The 19,256-nt window shown below is 37.8% G+C and overlaps 1 protein-coding gene across 12 annotated transcripts in view; it reads right to left on the minus strand.

The window, feature by feature from the left end:
* MGA (MAX dimerization protein MGA) overlaps nt 1-19,256 on the minus strand; it is a 165,031-nt gene that overhangs the window by 44,167 nt on the left and 101,608 nt on the right. For all 12 annotated transcript variants that reach the window (XM_077764615.1, XM_077764614.1, XM_077764620.1 and 9 more), the window contains exons 6-9: nt 10,736-10,867; nt 10,168-10,272; nt 8,527-9,188; nt 7,035-7,383 (exon numbers count right to left, since the gene is read on the minus strand). In XM_077764615.1, the coding sequence (XP_077620741.1) occupies nt 7,035-7,383; nt 8,527-9,188; nt 10,168-10,272; nt 10,736-10,867 (1,248 nt within the window). The remainder of the gene's footprint in view (nt 1-7,034; nt 7,384-8,526; nt 9,189-10,167; nt 10,273-10,735; nt 10,868-19,256) is intronic.

Below are 19,256 nucleotides of genomic sequence, written 5' to 3' on the forward strand. Positions count from 1 at the left end.
CTTCTTTAAAAAAAAAAAAAAAAAAAAGACCCAAATAAGCAAAACTACTAATTAAAGAGGATAAATAACAACCACCACCACAGAAATACAAACTATAACAGATTACAAAAATTTATTTGACAACAAATGGGACAACTTAGAAGAAATAGAGAAATTCCTACCAAATGGATAAATAACTTACCAAAACTAAAGCAGAAAGAAATAGAAAATTTTGAAAGCCCAGTTACCTGCAATGAAAGTCAATCAGTAATCAAAATACTCCCCCAAAAAACTAAAGTTCAGAACCAGATGGCTTCACCGGCAAATTCTATCAGAACCAGATGGCTTCACCGGCGAATTCTACCAAATGTTTAAAGAGTTAATGCTGATTTTTCTCAAACTATTCCAAAAAATACAAGAGAAAGGAAAACTTCCAAATTCATTCTATGAAGCCAATTACTACCCTGACACAAAAACCAGATAAAAAGAGCACACAAAAAAGAACTATAGGCCAATACCTCTCATGAATATAGTTGCAAAGGTCCTGAACAAAGTATTAGCAAACCAAATCAGATGATATACTGAAAAAGAAAAAAAAAATATATACACAATGGTCAGGTGGGATTTATTTCCAAGATGCAAAGGTGGCTCAATATTCACAAAGCAATCAACATGATACAACCAATCAACAAGACAAGGGATAAAAACCATATGATCATTTCAAAAGATGCAGAAAAAGCACTTCACAAAGTACATCAATTCATAATAAAAACCCACTGCAAAGTACATCTAGAGGGAACATATCTCAACATAATAAAGGCCTTATATAAAAAACCCATAGCCAATATCATACTCAAAGGTGGAAAATTGAGAGCTTTTCCTCTAAGGTCAGGAACAAGACAAGGAGGTCAACTCTTACTGCTTTTATTCACCTTGGTACTGGGAAGTCCTAGCCACAGGGATCAGAAAAAAAACATAAAGAAATAAAAGGCCGTTGAGGTGCCTGGCTCAGTTGATTAAGCATCCAACTTTGGCTAAAGTCATGATATCACGGTTTGTGGGTTCAACCCCTGCATCAAGCTCTATGCTGACAGCTCAAAGCTTGGAGCCTGTATCAGATCCTGTGTCTCCTTCTCTCCCTGTCCCTTCACCACTCACACTTGGTGTCTCTCTCTCTCTCTCAAAAATAAACTTAAAAAAAAATTTTTTTAGAAATAAAAGGCAAATTGGTAAGGAAGAAGTAAAACTTTGACTATATGCAGATGACATGATACTATTTTTAAAAACCCCACAAGACTTCATCAAAAAACTACTAGAACTGATGTCTCAGAACACAAAACCAATGTACAGAAAAACTGTTACATTCCTATACACTACTAATGAAGCAGCAGAAAGTGAAATTAAGAAAACAAATCCAGTGGCACCTGGGTGGCTTAGTCAGTTGCAAGTCTGACTTTGGCTCAGGTCGTGATCTCGTGGTTTCTGAGTCCAAGCCCCACATTGGGCTCACTGCTGTCAGTACAGAGCCTGCTTCTGATCCTCTGTCCCCATCTATGCCCCTCCGCTGCTTGTGCTCTCTCAAAAATGAATAAAACATTAAAAAGAAAAAAAGAAGAAAAAAGAAAAGAAAAATCCATTTGCAGTTGCACCAAAAACAACGCAATATCTAGGAATAAACTTAACCAAAGAGGTGAAAGCATCTGACTCTTGATTTCAGCTCAGATCACGATCTCACAGTTCCACAGTTAGAGCCCCATGTTGGTGTCTACACTGGCAGCACAGAGCCTGCTTGGGATTCATTCCCTCTCCCTCTCTCTCTCTCTCTCTCTCTCTCTGCCCCGCCCAGGCTCCCACATACTCTCTCTCTCAAAATAATAAATATTTAAAATTTTTTTTAATTAGGGGTATGTGGGTGGCTCAGTTAAGCATCCGACTTCCGCTCAGGTCATGATCTCAGTCCGTGGGTTCGAGCCCTGCATCGGGCTCTGTGCTGACAGCTCAGAGCAGGGAGCCTGCATCAGATTCTGTGTCTCCCTCTCTCTTTGCCCCTCCCCGACTCGCTCTGTCTCTCTCTCTCAAAATAAAATAAAGACACTAAAAAATACCTTTAAAAAATTAATTTAAAAATAAAAAATGTTTAATTAAAAAAACTGGAAAACTAGAGGTATCATAATTCCAGATTTCAAGTTATACTACAAAGCAGTAGTAATTAACACAGTATGGTACTGACATAACAGACACAGATCAATGGAACAGACAAATAACCCAGAGATAAACCCTCAACTACATGGTCAATTAATTTTCGACAAAGGAGGAATGAATATACAATAGGAATAAATCTCTTCAACAAATGGTGTTGGAAAAACTGGACAGCTACATGAGAAAGAATGAAACTGGACCGCTTTTTTTTTTTTTAATGTTTTATTTATTTCTGAGAGAGAGACAGACAGAGACAGCATGAGCAGGGGAGGGTCAGAGAGAGAGAGAGGGAGATACAGAATCTGAAGCAGGCTCCAGGCTCTGAGCTAGCTGTCAGCACAGAGGCCAACGCGGGGCTCGAACCCATGAACTGTGAGATCATGACCTGAGCCGAAGTCGGATGATTAACTGACTGAGCCACCTAGGCGCCCCTGGACCACTTTCTTAAACTACGTCATCAACAAAAATAAACTCAAAATGGATTAAAGACCAAAATGTTACAACCCAAAACCATAAAACTCCTTGAAGACAATAAAGGCAGTAATTACTCTAACAGCTATAGCAAAATTTTTCCTATATATGTCTATTGAGGCAAGGGAAATAAAAACACAAACTACTGGGACTACATCAGAATAAAAAGTTTCTGGGGGCATCTGGGTGGCTCAGTCGGTTGAGCACCCAACTTTTCATTCTGGTTCAGGCATAATCTTGTGGTCATGAGACAGAGCCCCACAGCAGACTTTGTGCTTAGCGTGGAGACTGCACAGGATTCTCACTCTCCCTCTCTGCCCCGCTCCTGCTCTTTTTTTTTAAATAAAAATAAAATAAAAAATTTCTGCACTGCAAACTGAAAGGCAATTTACTGAATAGAAGATATTTGCAAATATCCAGTAAAGGGTTAGTATCCAAAATATATAAAGAACTGATACAACTCAATACCCAAAAACCAATAATCCAATTAAAGAATGGGCATTAGACATGAACAGTCATTTCTTCAAAGGAGACATACAGACGGCCTACAGACCACAAAAAGATGCTCAACATCACTCATCATCAGGGAAATGCAAATAAAAACTACAATGAGATATCACCTCACACCTGTCAGAATGGCTAAAATCAAAAACACAAGAAACAAGTGTTGAAGATGATATGGGGGGGGAAAGGAACCCTCTTGCACTGTTGGTGATGCAAACTAGTGCTGCTACTCTGGAAAACAGAAGTATGGAGATTCCTCAAAAAGTTAAAAATAGAACTACTCTATGATCCAAAAATTACACTACTAGATATTTACCCAAAAAAATACAAAAACACTATTCAAAGGAACACATGCATCCCTATGTTTACAGCAGCATTATTCACAGCAGCCAAATTATGGAAGCAGCCCGAGTGTTCATCAACTGATGAATGGATAAAGAAGATGTGGTATGTATATACAATGGAATATTATTCAGCCATAAGAAAAAATGAAATCTTGGCATTTCCTAGATGGAACCAGAGAGTATAATGCTAAGCAAAATAAATCATAGAAAAACAAATACCATATGATCTCATTCATATGTAGTGCTCCTTACATCGTCTTTACTTTCAAGATTAAAAAAATACTAAATACATTAATAAATGGGCCTAAATATAGGTAATATGATCTGAACTTTATTTGATGAGAGATTTATAGTAGAGAATCTTTTCTCCCCCATATGGCTAGCCAGGTGTACCACCACTTACTGAGAATAAATACTTTCCCTACTGGTTTAAAATGTCACCTGTAATTTAGTAAACTGAAATATATTTATGTCTGGGTCTTCTTCTGGTCTCTTGTCTATTCTGAGAATAGGGCCAAGCTATTCTAATTGCTACTTCAGTGTTTAAATAAGATACTGCCTCCACATACCTAAATGATCTTTATAAAAATAAGATTTAAAAGGTTTAAATGAAATATAATTAAGAATTATTAGTTTAGTTCTATCTATATTTCCTTACAAAGTTTTCTCCCATTTGGCACAAACAGCTATACTTTTCCATTTCAAAGTAACAAAGTTACAGAAGCCACATAAATATGAAAACTGTTTTATCTGTTAGGCTTTATTACTTTGTTTTCTTGGTTAGGTATTTGCCCTGCGTCTTAACCTTAATTAAACTCCAAAAGCCAGCCAATTATCAAACTATTTTTTGTTTTTCCCATTGGTATAGATCATTTTAAGAAACATGACTTACTATGTTCTAGGAGCCATCAGTTTTTTTGTACTGTTAGGGAAGATGAGGAAAGGAGAGAAGGTATTTTTGTTATGACTGCTATGAATGAAAAAAGAAGAGAAATAAGGAAGAGTTCTTAGAAGCAAAATGTTACTGAGACCAAAGCCAAAAACAATTACACATGAAAACTAGAAGACAAATCTTTCAGCCTGTTTTGAAAAGCAATAGGTGAGGAAAAAAACTATGGATGATTTAGAGGAACTGTAGAAGTGAGAAAATGAGAATGCAAATACTCAAATGATGGGGGGGAAAATGATGGAAAAAAGTATGTCAAAGGGATATGAAATTACAGATTTAAAGATTCTACTGAATAACAGGTAGTAATAGCTTTACGATTTTATCTAAACACAGCCTTCTGACATTTGTAACATTAAGAATAAAGAAGGGGTCCCTGGGTGGCTCAGTCAGTTAAGCATCTGACTTCAGCTCGGGTCATGATCTTGCAGTTTGGAGGACTAAGCCCTGCGTCGGGCTCTATGCTGACAGCTCAGAGCCTGGAGCCTGTTTGGGATTCTGTGTCTCCCTCTCTCTCTCTCTCTCCCCCTTGCCTGCTCACAATGTCTGTCTCTCAAAAATAAGTAAACATTTAAAAAAAAAATTATTTTTAAGAATAAAGAAGATATTATGAACCTTTTTAAAGAGAAACCACTTTGCCTAGGAAGGATTTAAATTCAATTTGAGGGGGATGTCTAGGTTGCGCAGTCGATTAAGTGTCCAACTTCAGCTCAGGTCATGTCATCACGGTTTGTGTGTTCAAGCCCCGCAATGGGCTCTGTGCTGACAGCTTGGAGCCTAGAGCCTGCTTCAGATTCTGTGTCTCTCCCCCACCTCTCTCTGCCCCTCCCTCCCCCACTTGTGCAAGCGTGCACTCTCTCTCTCTCTCTCTCTCTCTCTCTCTCAAAAATAAACATTTAAAACAAAAGAAAAAGAAAATCAGTCTGAGGGGGCACCTAGATGGTTCAGTTGGTTACGTGTCTGACCCCTGATATCAGGTCAGGTCCGTGATCTCAAGTTTAATGCGATCGAGCCCCACGTCAGGTTCTGTGCTGACAAGTGCAAAGCTTGCTTAGGATTCTTTTTCTCCCTCTCTGTGTATTCTTCCCTTGCTCACACTTTCTCTCTCTGAAAAATAATAAACATTAAGGAAAAATCCAGTGTTGAGTACAGAAAAATTGGCACTATCCAACTAATGATAAATGTGTTGTTGGTACAACTCTAGAAACATCTATAAATCTTTAAAGTGCTCTCAATGGCACAGCAATTCCACTTTTAATTGCCTATTGTGAACATGAATGTTCGACACTGTACCGTTCATAATAAAATACAAAAGACCTAAATGTCCAACCAAAAGGACTGTAATATGAAGCCATTAAAGCTAAAATTATAATATAGATCTATACTTGTTGATATGGAAAATAGAACATGACTTTATGATAGCCAATTTCTAAAGGTTATAATACTACATACACAATACTTTCATTTCTACAGGACCCAATATATGCACACAAGTGTATTAACAAAAAATCCTGGAAGAACATACAGTCAAGTATTCAACATTCACTGCAATTGATGTTTACACTGACATGGCAAGCAACAGCAAATGTAAATATACACTGCCAAAAAAAGGACTATTATTTCCCCAATAAAGTAAGAAGGAAAAAATAATCTTCGGGGCACCGGGGTGGCTCAGTCCACTGAGTGTCTGACTTTGGCTCATGATCTTGCAGTTCTGAGTTCAAGCCTCACATTGGGCTCACTGCAGTCAGCCTTTCAATGCAGAGCCCACCTCAGATCCTCTGATTCCCTCTGCCTCTCCCCCTTCACGCTCTCCAATAAATAAGCAAGCAAGCAAAAATATCTTCAATTATATGCCAAAATTATATTCAATATATCAACAAAAAAATACAGTAGAAAGCGAAAAATAAAAGATGGTATAATACGTAATTTGGTGGGTCTACATACTTTATGAAAAATAAGCATTTCAAAATAGTATGTAAATAGTATGTAATGCTTATAACTCAATTATGACCTTATTCTGTCCCCCAAACTCCCATCACATGGTGAATAGCTCAAACAAGGACCAGGGAAACAACTTCTTTTAGAAAATGAGAGGTGTTAGTTGAGTTCATTGTGGTAACCATCTCACAAAGTATACACATGCCAACTGTCATGTTGTACACTTTAAATATACGCAATTATACTTGTCAATTATACCTCAATAAAAGCCAGGGAGGGGGGTGGAGAGAAAACAATGGATTATACTGATCATCTGTGTATTCAAAGAACATGGGAAGAGAAGGGAGACACAATAACGGAGGAAGCTTCAAAGGTATTCTGGAAGTCCAAATGAGAGAATGATTCAAATTTCGCACAGAAAAGCTATAGTCAAAAGAAAAATTGTATTTAAAAAAAGTGTGTCTGTGTCCATGCATGTGTATGTTATCACATAAGCCACAAAGAAAGAACATTTAAGGGTAAGGATTTCTCAAAATTCTTACTAGATCACAGATTTAAGGATTAAAAAAGTAACAGTATTATTTGAAATAAATAGCCAAACTTTTCTAAAAATTGAAACTGTACTGTTTTAATTCTCAACTAATACTCACTGTATTCCAGCTTCTTTCTCTTCTTTTTCTCTTTTAATTGTTCTTCCTCCTCCCTGACTCCCTCTTCTCTTTCTTCTCTTTGCTCCTCTCCCAAAGCATCATAAAACACTGGATCACGATGAGCAGCTTTCCTCTGGAAATGCTTAGATTTGGATCCTCCTTTAACAAGTACAACTTTTCTTTTCAAACAAGTGCATCCAAACATGCAGTCTGGTCGGCGGCAGTGAGCAGGCTGGCGCTTCTCCAAAGCTAGACTGGAACACACGCAACCCAATCGACAGAAGTCATTGTTGCATGGAGGGGCTCGTTTCCTTATGATTGTGTGGATGGGTTTAGTTTTGAGAGATGCCTAAAGTTAAAGTAGAAAATTATAAATCGACTAAATCATGTTCCCACACCACCAACAGCTTACAAGTCATATATTGGTGTGCCTTTTCAGTCCAATATTCAGTATTAATAGCACAAGATTGGCAGTAGATTTAAAGGACAGAACATGAATACAACCAGGATTCTGAACAATCTCCCGTTTTAACGCAGAGCAGAGACAAGAGAATATTTTAATTAATTATGAGCCAAATATTAACAATAATGAATTTATTCTCAACAGAAATTACACATAATATTCTAAGGCAGAGGTTGACAAGACCCACAGGCCAAATCCAGCCTGTTTTATAATAAAGTTTTGCTGAAACACACAATGTCTACAGCATAACAATAGCACAAAGTCGAGTAACTGCAACAGAGTATGTACAGCCTACAAAACCTAAAATATTTACTCCCTGGACCTTTAAGGAAATCGTTTGCTGACATCTGCTTTTCAGTAACTAATAAAAAGGGAAGAGGATATGTACATAACTGTCTTTAAAAATGATTAATAATAAAGGGCACAATGTGTATTTAATCCCAACATCGGATGATCTTCAGGTCAAAAATTTAGTCACAGAATTTAAAAATGGAAGGTAAGGTACACAAATTTCATGACAAAAATACAGTCACTTGCTTTTTTACTATTTCACATGCACCAGAGGCTTCTAAGATACGTGAATCAATAATAAGCAAAAAATTCTTAATAAAAAATTTTATAAAACACAAAAGCTTTTTCTCCATACGTTTATAATTTTTTTACATTTTCTGAAATGTAGTACCTTTTAAGGAGAACTTTCAAAGCTGTTTTAACACGATTAGCAACTGTACTTGCCTACATGCTAGAAAATGAAATTAAGAGACTTTCAGAATGGCCGGCTGAGTTTATATAGGAGAGAAACATTAAAAAGCACAAACGTACTGTCTCCCTCTACAGGCAGGAAAGGATCTATACTAGGGTGTCCAGTTAGAAGTAAGAACAAATATAGAAAGCAGAATCTCCTTAGTTATCACTAAGGTAACTAAATGCCTGATCCTCCTGCCAAAAAGCCCATTCCCATTTCCCCTCACTAACCTAATTTTTTCCAACCATGAACAAACATGCTTCTGGCAAACAACAGACACTCACCTGAGCAGTAAGCAGAGTTGTTAAAGATACATCTGCTCGCTCTTCAGTGATGTAAGTCCTTGGTTTTCCTTCCCAAAGTGCACAGTCTTCTAGGTCCATGAGCTTCACTTGAGATTTAGACAAGCCTGGAGGGCGAGTTCCCTGTTGCTGTTGCTGCTGCTGTTGATGTGCCTGCCGCAAACTAATCTGCTTTGGAAATGTATTTTCATCTAAAGTTGGCACAACAAAGTTATTCACCTGATTTTCTGAGATGGTACTTGAAGAATTCTTGGCAGCCTTATCTCCTGGAATCATATGAGCATGTTTCTGCTTTGGTGAAACAGGGTACGGTAAAATGGATTTGTAAGATGACTTAGTTCGGCCACTTAAAGTTGCCTGTTTATTTTGAGACTTTGCCTTTCGAGAGGCAGGGGGCACAGAATGAGGTTTCAAAGAATAGGAGGTAGAAGGGGAAATGGTAGATTGCTTCTTTAGTACACTGTCGAGTGTTCGTACATAGCTAGTACTCTTGGTGGGAAGCTGGTATACCACAGGAGATGTGGGAGCATTGGAAGAGAAACCCATGCTTGTTTCCATCAGCTTGCCTTCATTTTCCAAGTACTCATCAAGCTTATCACTGCAAAAAGCAGAACGGTTTTTCAGGGGACCTTCTGAATTTCCACCTAAAATTAAAGAGATGCAGATACTTAAACATAGGGTAGATCTTCAGATATCTAGGAAAAATACACTAAAAAAGGTCAAGGGCATTAAGCTACAAGCTATTAAATCTTCCAAACCAACCTCCTCAGAAGGAAGAAAAAATAGAAAACCAAGTGAAGATATTGAATCATACGTTACATTAAAACCCATTATCTAAAATTACCTCATTACATATATTTACCATGATTTTTTGCGAACTGCTAACAATAGTAATAATTGACGTAAGAGTCTACAACCTTTGGCAACTTATAACCTTAGCAGAGAAACCACTTAAGTAAAAACATAAAAGCAAAAACTATACTTAAGTCAAACCTCAACAGAACACCAAGAGGTTATTTAACAGATTAACAGAATGCAGTACCTGGGCTGTGATATAAAACACAAAACACAGAAAGGGGTATAAAATTTAGTTTTTAAGGAATGAAAACTTAAGTGTAGTAGAGACACAAGCATTATACTATGGTAACAATGTACAAGGATTCAAAGAGGAGAAAACTATTTTGGACACATGGTAAATTTATCTGGTTAGAATGTAAACTGAAAATAAATGCAGTGGGAAAAGCACCAAGAAAGGAGACCAACAGGCATATAGTCAAAATGTTTAGATTAGAAATTGACTTGGAAATGTAATGTTGTCAGGAATCACACTACAGCTCTGAAATATACAGTTATGAAATAATACCTGAGAATGATAGTTATCATAACTACAGGAGTTACAGAAAGGAAGTGCAACTTAAAAAGGGTGCAGGGATAATTTAAGCCTGACATGGTCAGGGATATGGAACACGGGGAATGAACAGAAATCAAGAAGAAGACAATTATTTTCAGTTTTTGTGCAGCACGTGAAGAAAAGATGAAGAAAAACAACCATGACTTACTTTTAACACAAGGCTTTGACCACGTTTCAGAACATATTTGCAATTTTTTTTTAAAGCTGATTACCTTCATTCCTAGATGCAGAAGCACTATGAAACTTTCCCCTCCATCCCTTGATTTTGGTGAAGTCATTGGTCTTCCCTGTCCTAGAAACAAAGGGAAATCCAGCCTCTATAAAAGAAAAAGTAAAAAAGATGACCAAAATTCAAGACAAGCAATATTTAATATCTAGTTACTAAAATTTTTTAAATTATTTTGACAGAGAAAGTGTGAGTAGGGTAGAGGCATCGAGAGAGGAGAGAGAGAAATCTCAAGGAGGCTCTTCACAGTCAATGTGGGTCTTGAACTCACAAACATGAGATCACCTGAAATCGAGTTGGATGTTTAACCAACTGAGTCACTCAGGTGCCCCAATTATTTACTAAGACTTAATCTGAAATGTATAAACCATTAAGATTATGCCACTAGGTAAAAGATCTTAGCATATCATCCTAGGGGCACGTGCGTGCGTGCACACACACTCTCTCAAAATAAATAAATAATAAAAAACAATATCATCCAAATGTCTCTAACAAAGGTAGTTTTTTTATTTATATCACAACTTCATTTGACTTTACAAATGCTACACACTCACCAGGAGAAGCAGGGTTGGTTCCTGTAAGGTTCCAGAAAGGAAAGCTAGTGGCTGGAGCCAAAGGCAGCTGTACTCCCAAGTATTTCAGATCAATGCTCATTGTCGGATCCACTGAATTTAATTTTAAGCCCACTACAAGAAAAAAGAACCACAAATCACATTGGATTTTTGTTTGTGTTTTTTTTTTACTTTTGGGGTGGAGAGGATATTACTAGAGATAAAGGGAGAGGGGGAGAGCAGAAATGAAATAAAAATAAAAAGTGGCAGACAGGCTTTAAGGCGACCCATGATCCTCACCTCCTGGTATTACACATTTGTGTAATCCTCTCCTCTCTTTCCCAGAGCGTAGGTAGGGCCTGGGCTTTATTTCTAATAGGCAGAATGTGACCAAAGGGATAGGATGTGTGTGATTCCTGTGTATGTGATAATAAGAGTGCATGTTACTAAAGTTACAATGATATAAATTTTGCCAACAACCTGACAGAAAATGAAAGGAGATCCCTCCCCAGTCAAGCCTCTGATGAAAAACCAGACCGGACATCTTAATTGCAGCCTTGTGAGACACGAAGCAGAGGGTTCAGTTAAGCCATGCCCAAACTTGTGACCCAAAGAAACTGAGACAGTATGTGTGGTAACTGAATGGCAATGTGTTAAGCAACAATAACTAATACATAAACATAGTAAAATTAAGATCATTTGTCCTTTAACCTTTTGTGATCCGGAGACTTTCTAGGACCTTTAACACAAATTTGCCATATACTAAGCTTCTGGCCTGAATTATGGCTACTAATTCTCTAGTTATTAACAATGATATTTATGGTTAACTGAACCTATAAATATTATGGCTTACTTGTAGTTATTGAAGAGGCAATCTCTGGGGCACCTGGGTGGCTCAGTCAGTTAAGCGGCCGGCTTCAGCTCAGGTCATGACCTCACGGTTCATGGGTTCAAGCCCCACATCGGGCTCTGTGCTGACAGCTGGGTCAGAGCCTGGAGCCTGTTTCAGATTCTGTGTCTCCCTCTCTCTGACCCTCCCCTGTTCATGTTCGTTCTCTCTCTCTCTCTCTCTCAGAAATTAAAAAAAAAAAAGAATCTTTTGAGCAACTGTTTAGCATATCCTTTTACAATTTTGTGGGTTTTTTGATTAACATTTTAGATCTGAGATTTGTCTATGCTGACAAATTTATCTCTAGATCATGTTCACTGCTGTATGCTACTCCAGATTATGAATACACAGTACTCCTAATTTATTCACCACTCTCCTATAGATGAGAATTAGGTTGTTTCCTAGTTCATTATTTTTTTTATTAGAGTATAGTTGACAATGTTACAATACCACTAAATGTATTTCTTATGCCATACCTTTCTTCCCCTAATTTACACATTCCCTAACTGGAAGCCTGTACCTCCCACCTCCCTTCCTCTATTTATTTCCTACTTCTAACAATTACTGGGAACCTGGATGGCTCAGTCAGTTAATCATCTGACTTGGCTTTGGCCATGATCTCAGGGTTCATGAGTTCAAGTTCGGCATCAGGTAATCTCAGGCCCCACTTCAGGTAGACCCCGCTTCTCTCTCTCTCCCCCTCTCTCTTGAACTCTCACTCAGTTGCGCCCTGTGTCTCTCTCAAAAAAAAAAAAAAAAAATTACAATGCTTTACAGTATAATTATACATTATGTACAAGAATGGTCTCATGTGTGAGACCTTCCCTAGCACATTCAGCTTTTCCTTGTGGCATCTGCCCAGGAACAAAATTGCTATATAATGGGGTATGTTCATCTATAAATTGTATTGAATGCTGCAAGTGCTCGACATATTTGTGGCTGCCCAAAATATTCTGAATACCCTTCCTCTAGCAGAAAGCTTTCCCCATTATTAACTCTAACCTCTTCAAGGTAGGTATTTTAAAAACTCACTTTACAACTTTCCTTACAGTCTGCATGCAGACATGTAATCTAGGTTCTGCCAATCAGCTGTTCCCATGAAAGACCTCAATGTAGGATAGAACACCATGAAGAAGAGATATGCTGCAGGATTGTGTAAATGAAGGCAAGAGTGCCCAAGAATTTCAAGTTTATTTTTTGAGAGAGAGAGAGAGAGAGCACAAACAGGGAGGGGCAGAGAGAACGAGAAACAGAATCCTAAGCCGGCTCTGCGCTGAGGGTGGGACTTGATGCAGGGCTTGAACTCACAAACCTTCTGATCATGACTGGAGCTGAAACAAGAGTCTGATGCCTAACCAAATGAGCCACCCAGGTGCCCCAGCCAAGAGTTTTTAGAGGTAAAAATAATGAAGGTCCTAGCTCTAAGTATAACATGTTCTGTGTCTATACTGAAAATGGCAGTGATTGTCCAATGTTGTGGGACTGCTTATATGAACAATCTGCAAATGTACTGCAGGCATTTTTTTCCTGGCTACAGAGTCATAGGATATTTCTCTGGCCTTTCAGGATATTCTGTAAATCATCTAACACTCTTTAATAAATTCATCTATTTCATCTATAGAGTGTAGCCTGATAGTTACTGCTAAGAAGTTTAACATAACACTTCTTCTGAATCCTTCTAGTGTAATGGCATGTAAGAAAATGATAATTATACAACAAACTGGGATAAATCTGAAGCTGCTTGTAGCTGGAGGCATGACCATGGCCTTGGTCATGCTTGGCCATTCTGAGGAGATTACTATTTCAAGAATATTATTATCTGCTATATATCACGGATAACCATGTGCCAAAATGCACTAGTTAGGAACTTGTGCACTAGATAATGCCAAATTACTCTCAATTTATACTCCCTCCAGGAGTGCATGAGAACTCTTGCTGATCATTTCTCTCCAACATGTATTATCAATGGACTTAAAACACTTGTTCCAATCTTTTGCTTTAAATTTATATCCTACCATTCTTAAATATGTACTCTTCTGTTACTAGTGACAATCTTATAATTTGAATTTCCTCTTTTGTGAATTATTGGCTTCTTATTAATGAGCAGAAAAGTGTTTACGTTAAAAAACAGAGCAGAGAGAGGGAGACACAGAATCTGAAGCAGGCTCCAGGCTCTGAGCTGTCAGCACAGAGCCCGATGCGGGACTAGATTTCACGAACCATGAGATCAGGACCTGAGCCGAAGTCAGTCAGTTAACTGACTGAGCCACCCAGGCGCCCCTAAAAAAATTTTTTTTTAATCATAGGTATAGGTTTCCAAAAGGTATACATAATACTGGTCCCCTAAAAGTGAAGGCATTACATAGATTATGAGCCACAAATTCTTATGGCAATGTGGGTATCCTCCACACAGAACTTAACTGAAAGATGATTGCTAGATCGTGATTAGGTTTTAGTTTCTAAGTCCAGTTCTTTCCCATAAATATTTTATTTTTATTTTAGTTAATCACATGATATGATTAATATTAATGTCATAAAATATGCTTTCCAGGGCCCCTGGGTGTCTCCGTTGGTTAAGCAGCCAACTTTGGCTGAGGTCATGATCTCACAGTTAATGACTTCAAGCCCCATGTCCCTGACAGCTCAGAGCCTAGAGCCTACCTCAGATTCTAGGTCTCCCTGTTTCTCTCTGCTTGCCTGATCAACGCTCGGTCTCTCTCTTTCTCTTTCTCTCTCTCTCAAAAATAAACAAATCTTAGAAAAACTTTTTAATAAAATATTCTTTCCAGGGGCACCTGACTGGCTCAGTTGGTGGACGGTGCAACATCGGATCTCAGGTTTATAAGTCCGAGTTCCAGTGGGTGGGGAGACGGTTTAAAAATAAAATCTTTAGGGGCACCTGAGTGGCTGTTAAGCATCTGACTTCAGGTTCAGGTCACAATCTCACGGTTCATGGGTTTGAGCCCCGTGTCGGGCTCTGTACTGACAACTCAGAGCCTGGAGCCTGATTCAGATTTTGTGTCTCCCTCTCTCTCTGACCCTCCCCTGCTTTCATCCTCTTTCTCAAAACTAAACAAACCTTAAAAAAAAAAAACACTTAAAATAGGAGCAACCTGGGTGGCTCAGTGGTTGAGCATCCAACTCTTGATTTCAGCTCAGATCATTATTCTGGGGCCAGGGGCTCTAGCCCTGTGTTGGGATCTGCACTGAGCATGGAGCCTGCTTAAGTTTCTCTCTCTCCCTCTGCCCCTTTCTCCCTCATGAGTACTCTCTAAAAAAATAAAATAAAAACTAAAAAATAAAATATTTTTTCCTCCGGTTTCCAATAGATCAGGGAGAAATATGATTAGGAGGCAAAACAATTAGTTTCCAATCTTGTGTTTGGGCTAAATTTCTCTTAGCTTTTGCGTCCTCATCAGTAAAATATCAATTCACCACACTGGGTTTTATAAGTATTTACTGCACCTTCTCTATGAAATATCTGTACTACAGATGGTAGTAGAGATAAAAGACATTTCCCAGAATTCCAAGAGCTTTAAGTGTTGTTTTCCCAACTGACTCATTAGTACTTACAATAGGGTAATAAAGTCCTAAGAGAGGGAAGTAAAAAGAAATGACACTTGAAAATCCCAAGGGAATACAGTAAAAGTTTACAGAAGGTGTAATGCTTACGTTAGAATAAGCAGAATTAACTAGGAAAGGTGGGAAAAGACAGCAGAGTGGCACCAAAAAGCAAGATACTGCAGAAATTCAAATGAGAACTGAATCCTAAAAAAGAAATTAGATATCCCAGTGCTTTGAGAAAAATACTCATTATTATTGACAAAAAAAAACAAAACAAAATGTCAGAAGAGCTGCCTACATAGATGGTAAAAAGGAAGGAATTAAGCTGATTAAAAACATAACCACACAACCAAGTAGGTAGACATGCAAAATCTAGACCCACACAATCACATTTAGGAAATGTTTTTCTCTTTTCTTTTCTGCGTTTACTTGTTATTTTAAACTTCCAGCTTCACCCAAAAGAGTTAGCAAGACCTAAAAACAACAAAAAGTCCAAATCTATTTTAAATACGTGTTATCAGGGGCACCTGGGTGGCACAGTCGGTTAAGCATTCCACCTCAGCTAAGGTCATGAGCTCACCACTCGTGAGTTCAAATCTAGAGCCGAGAGCCTGCTTTGGATTCTGTGTCTCCCATTCTCTCTGCCCCTTCCCCGCTTGTGCTTTGTCTCTTTCAAAACTAAATATTGAAAATAAATAATAAACAAACTTATTGATTTTTAGTCATAAAAGTAGAGAACTCAATGGCACAGAGACAATGTTCAAATTAATTCTCAATTCAGTTGATCTATACTATCCTGAAATGTTTGTCCTAAAATAAAATCCTTCCCCAATTAACACATATATGAGACCTATAGACTTAGTTGGTTTCCTACGAGATTATATTGCAGAACATAAAATAGCTTAATTATTCACAGAAAGCATATCCCCAAAATAGCATAAAATGTTTTCCACATATGACATTTTAAGCTAAATCCTACTCCTGAACGCTTTTGCTTTTTCACCAGAATAGGAGCTGCTTCTTTTTTTTTTTAATTTATTTTTATGTTTTATTTATTTTTGAGAGAGATAGAGACAGCGTGAGCAGGGGAGGGTCAGAGAGAGAGGGAGACACAGATTTCGAAATAGGCTCCAGGCTCTGAGCTGTCAGCACAGAGCCCAACGTGGAGCTCGAACCCATGAACCAGGAGATCATGACCTAAGCCGAAGTCGGACGCTTAACTGACTAAGCCACCCAGGCGTCTCTAGGAGCTACTTCTTAAAAACATATTATCACACCATTACAAAAAAAGACTCATAAAGACAGTATTGAAAAAAAGATACAGTTTAGGTTCAAAGGCAATCACCTAAGATAAACTGTAGGTAAAAAAAAAAAAAAAAAGCCTGCCCCAGCTAAACCCACTAAAATATCAAGTACCCACAAAAACACACTCAAGACTCCTACATAATTAAACAACATAGAATAGAAAAGCAGATAAATAGGGGCGCCTGGGTAGCTCAGTCGTTTAACCATTCAACTCTTGATTTTTCAGCTCATGGTTACTGAGTTTAAGTCCCACATCAGGCTCCAAACTGTCAGCTGCTTGCAATTTGCGCTCTTCCCTCTCAAAAATAAACTTTAAAAATGCAGATATATATAAAAGAAAAACTCCAGTTAACTACCAATTAACTCTACATTGTTAAGAATATATTTTTAACTAAAGTCAAGTCACAGAGCTCTAGAAAGACTGCCATAAAGGAATTTAACATAACTGACAAAAGTTAATATTGATAGAATAAACAGGTCGCAACAACATGGATGGTGCTAGAGTATAATGCTAAGCAAAGTAAGTCAGAGAAAGGCAAATATCATATATTTTCATTCATATGTAGAATGTAAGAAACAAAACAATGGAGCAAAGGGAAAGAGAGAGAGAGACAAATTAAGCAGACTCTTAAGCATACAGAACTGATGGTCATCTGAGAGGAGGGGAGTGGCAGGGTGGGTGGGGGTGGATTAAATAGGTGACAGCGATTAAGGTGTGTACTTGTACAATGCATTGGGTGATGTATGGCATTGCAGAATCACTAAATTGTACACTTGGGGGCACCTGGGTGGCTCAGTCAATGTCCAACTCTTGATTTTTGGTTCAGGTCATGACCTAACAGTTTGTGGATTCAAACCCCATGTCAGACTTCATGCTGATAGCAGAGTCTGCTTGGGATACTCTCCTCTTTCTCTCCAGCTTGTGTTCTGTCTCAAAAGAAACAAACTTTAATAAATAAATAAATAAATAAATAAATGTTGTACACTTGAAACTAATATAACACAGGATATTGACTAACTGGAAATAAAACAAACACTTTTTAATTGGAGAAAAAAGATAAATCTCTGGGGCAAAGTAATTCCAAATAATTTATCCACATACTCCACCCTCAAGAAACAGAACATGGCTGCCATGGGTAGAACATGGGGTGCCTGTGTGGCTCAGTCAATTACGCATCCAATTCTTGATTTCAGCTCAGGTTATGATCTCATGCTTCCTAAGCTTTAGCTGAATATCTGGCTGTGTACTGACAGCACAGAGCTTGCTTGGAATTCTCTCTCTGCCCCTCCCCCATTCACCTTCTTTCTCTTGTTGTCTCAAAATAAATAAACTTAAAAAGGGGGGGGGGGAGGAAGTGGACCATAACTTTCCACTTAATAAATATGGATTTCCCAGTGACTTCCCTCCAAAGAGTACAGTATGGAAAGGTAAATGATAAATCGTGTTGATAAAATGTACACTTTGTATGATGGGATGAGAATGGCACTTCACCTCTGTGATCTTCCTCTCATATAACCTCAGTCTAGCCATGAAAAAAACTCAGATGGATCTCAATTGAAGGACATGCTCCAAAATACTTAACCAGAACTCTTCAAAATTGTCAAGGACATTAAAAACAAAGAAAATCTGAGTAATGTCCCAGCCAAGACTCTAAGGTGACATGAAGACTAAAAGAGATTTCCTAGATGGAATCCTAGACCAAAAATGTTAGGAAATCCAAATGAAGTATGGACCTAAGTTAATACTAATATATCAATACTGTCTCACTAACTGTAACAAATGCACTTAATGTTACATGTTAATAATAAGGAAAACTGAACAAGGAGTATATGGGAACTCCTATCTTCCCTATGGTTCAAATATAAAACTTACTTAAATTTTTAAAAAAATTTTAAATCAACATAAAATTGACTTGGTAGAATGAAGGAGAAATGCTTCTACAAAAAATAACTTTTAAAGTTCAAAAACAGATAATTTCAGGTTGACAGTAAATCAATTTGGATGCAGTGAAGATAGTATAGGAGAGAGAAAAAATGTAGTTCTGCGGAAAACACAATTAAGACTCTTATTTGAACAACAAAACTACTGCCAAAAACAATTAACACCCTCTTAGGCTTAATATCATTTCTTCCACAACTTCAAAGCAACCTCAAAAATCCTTTCAAGTTTTTCAAGTTTTCAGCTCAAAAAGCTTAAGTGTCTATATTGTAAAAAAATAATGAAAGGCACCTGAGTGGCTCAGTTGGTTGAACGTCCGACTCTTGATTTCAGCTCAGGTCATGCTCCTAGGGCCTTGAGATCAAGCCCTGCATCAGGCTCCATGCTAAGCATGGAGTCTGCTTAAGATTCCTTCTCCCTCTTCCTCTCCCCTAATCACACACACATTCTCTCAACAAATATAAATAAATTCTTAAATAATGAAGCTCCACAATTACTAGAAAAGCAAAGAAATATAAAATTACTTAACTGAAATTTAACAAGTTATTTAAATTATCAATTTTTAGAAAGGGACCTGGAGTTGGCATCACTTACTAGAAATACTTAGCCAATGGAACTTACTCTGAAATTCTAAGTCTTTTTTTTTCTTTAAATAGTTTATTGTCAAGTTCGTTTCCATATAACACCCAGTGCTCATCCCCACACGTGCCGTCCTCCATGCCCATCACCCCCCTTCCCCTCGCCCCCACCCCCATCAGCCCTCAGTTTATTCTCAGCATTCAAGTCTCTCATGGTTTGCCTCCCTTCCTCTCCCCAACTATTTTCCC

The sequence above is a fragment of the Crocuta crocuta genome, unplaced genomic scaffold, assembly GCF_008692635.1.
Source record: "Crocuta crocuta isolate KB4526 unplaced genomic scaffold, BGI_CrCroc_1.0 scaffold102, whole genome shotgun sequence".
Classification (NCBI taxonomy): Eukaryota; Metazoa; Chordata; class Mammalia; order Carnivora; family Hyaenidae; genus Crocuta; species Crocuta crocuta.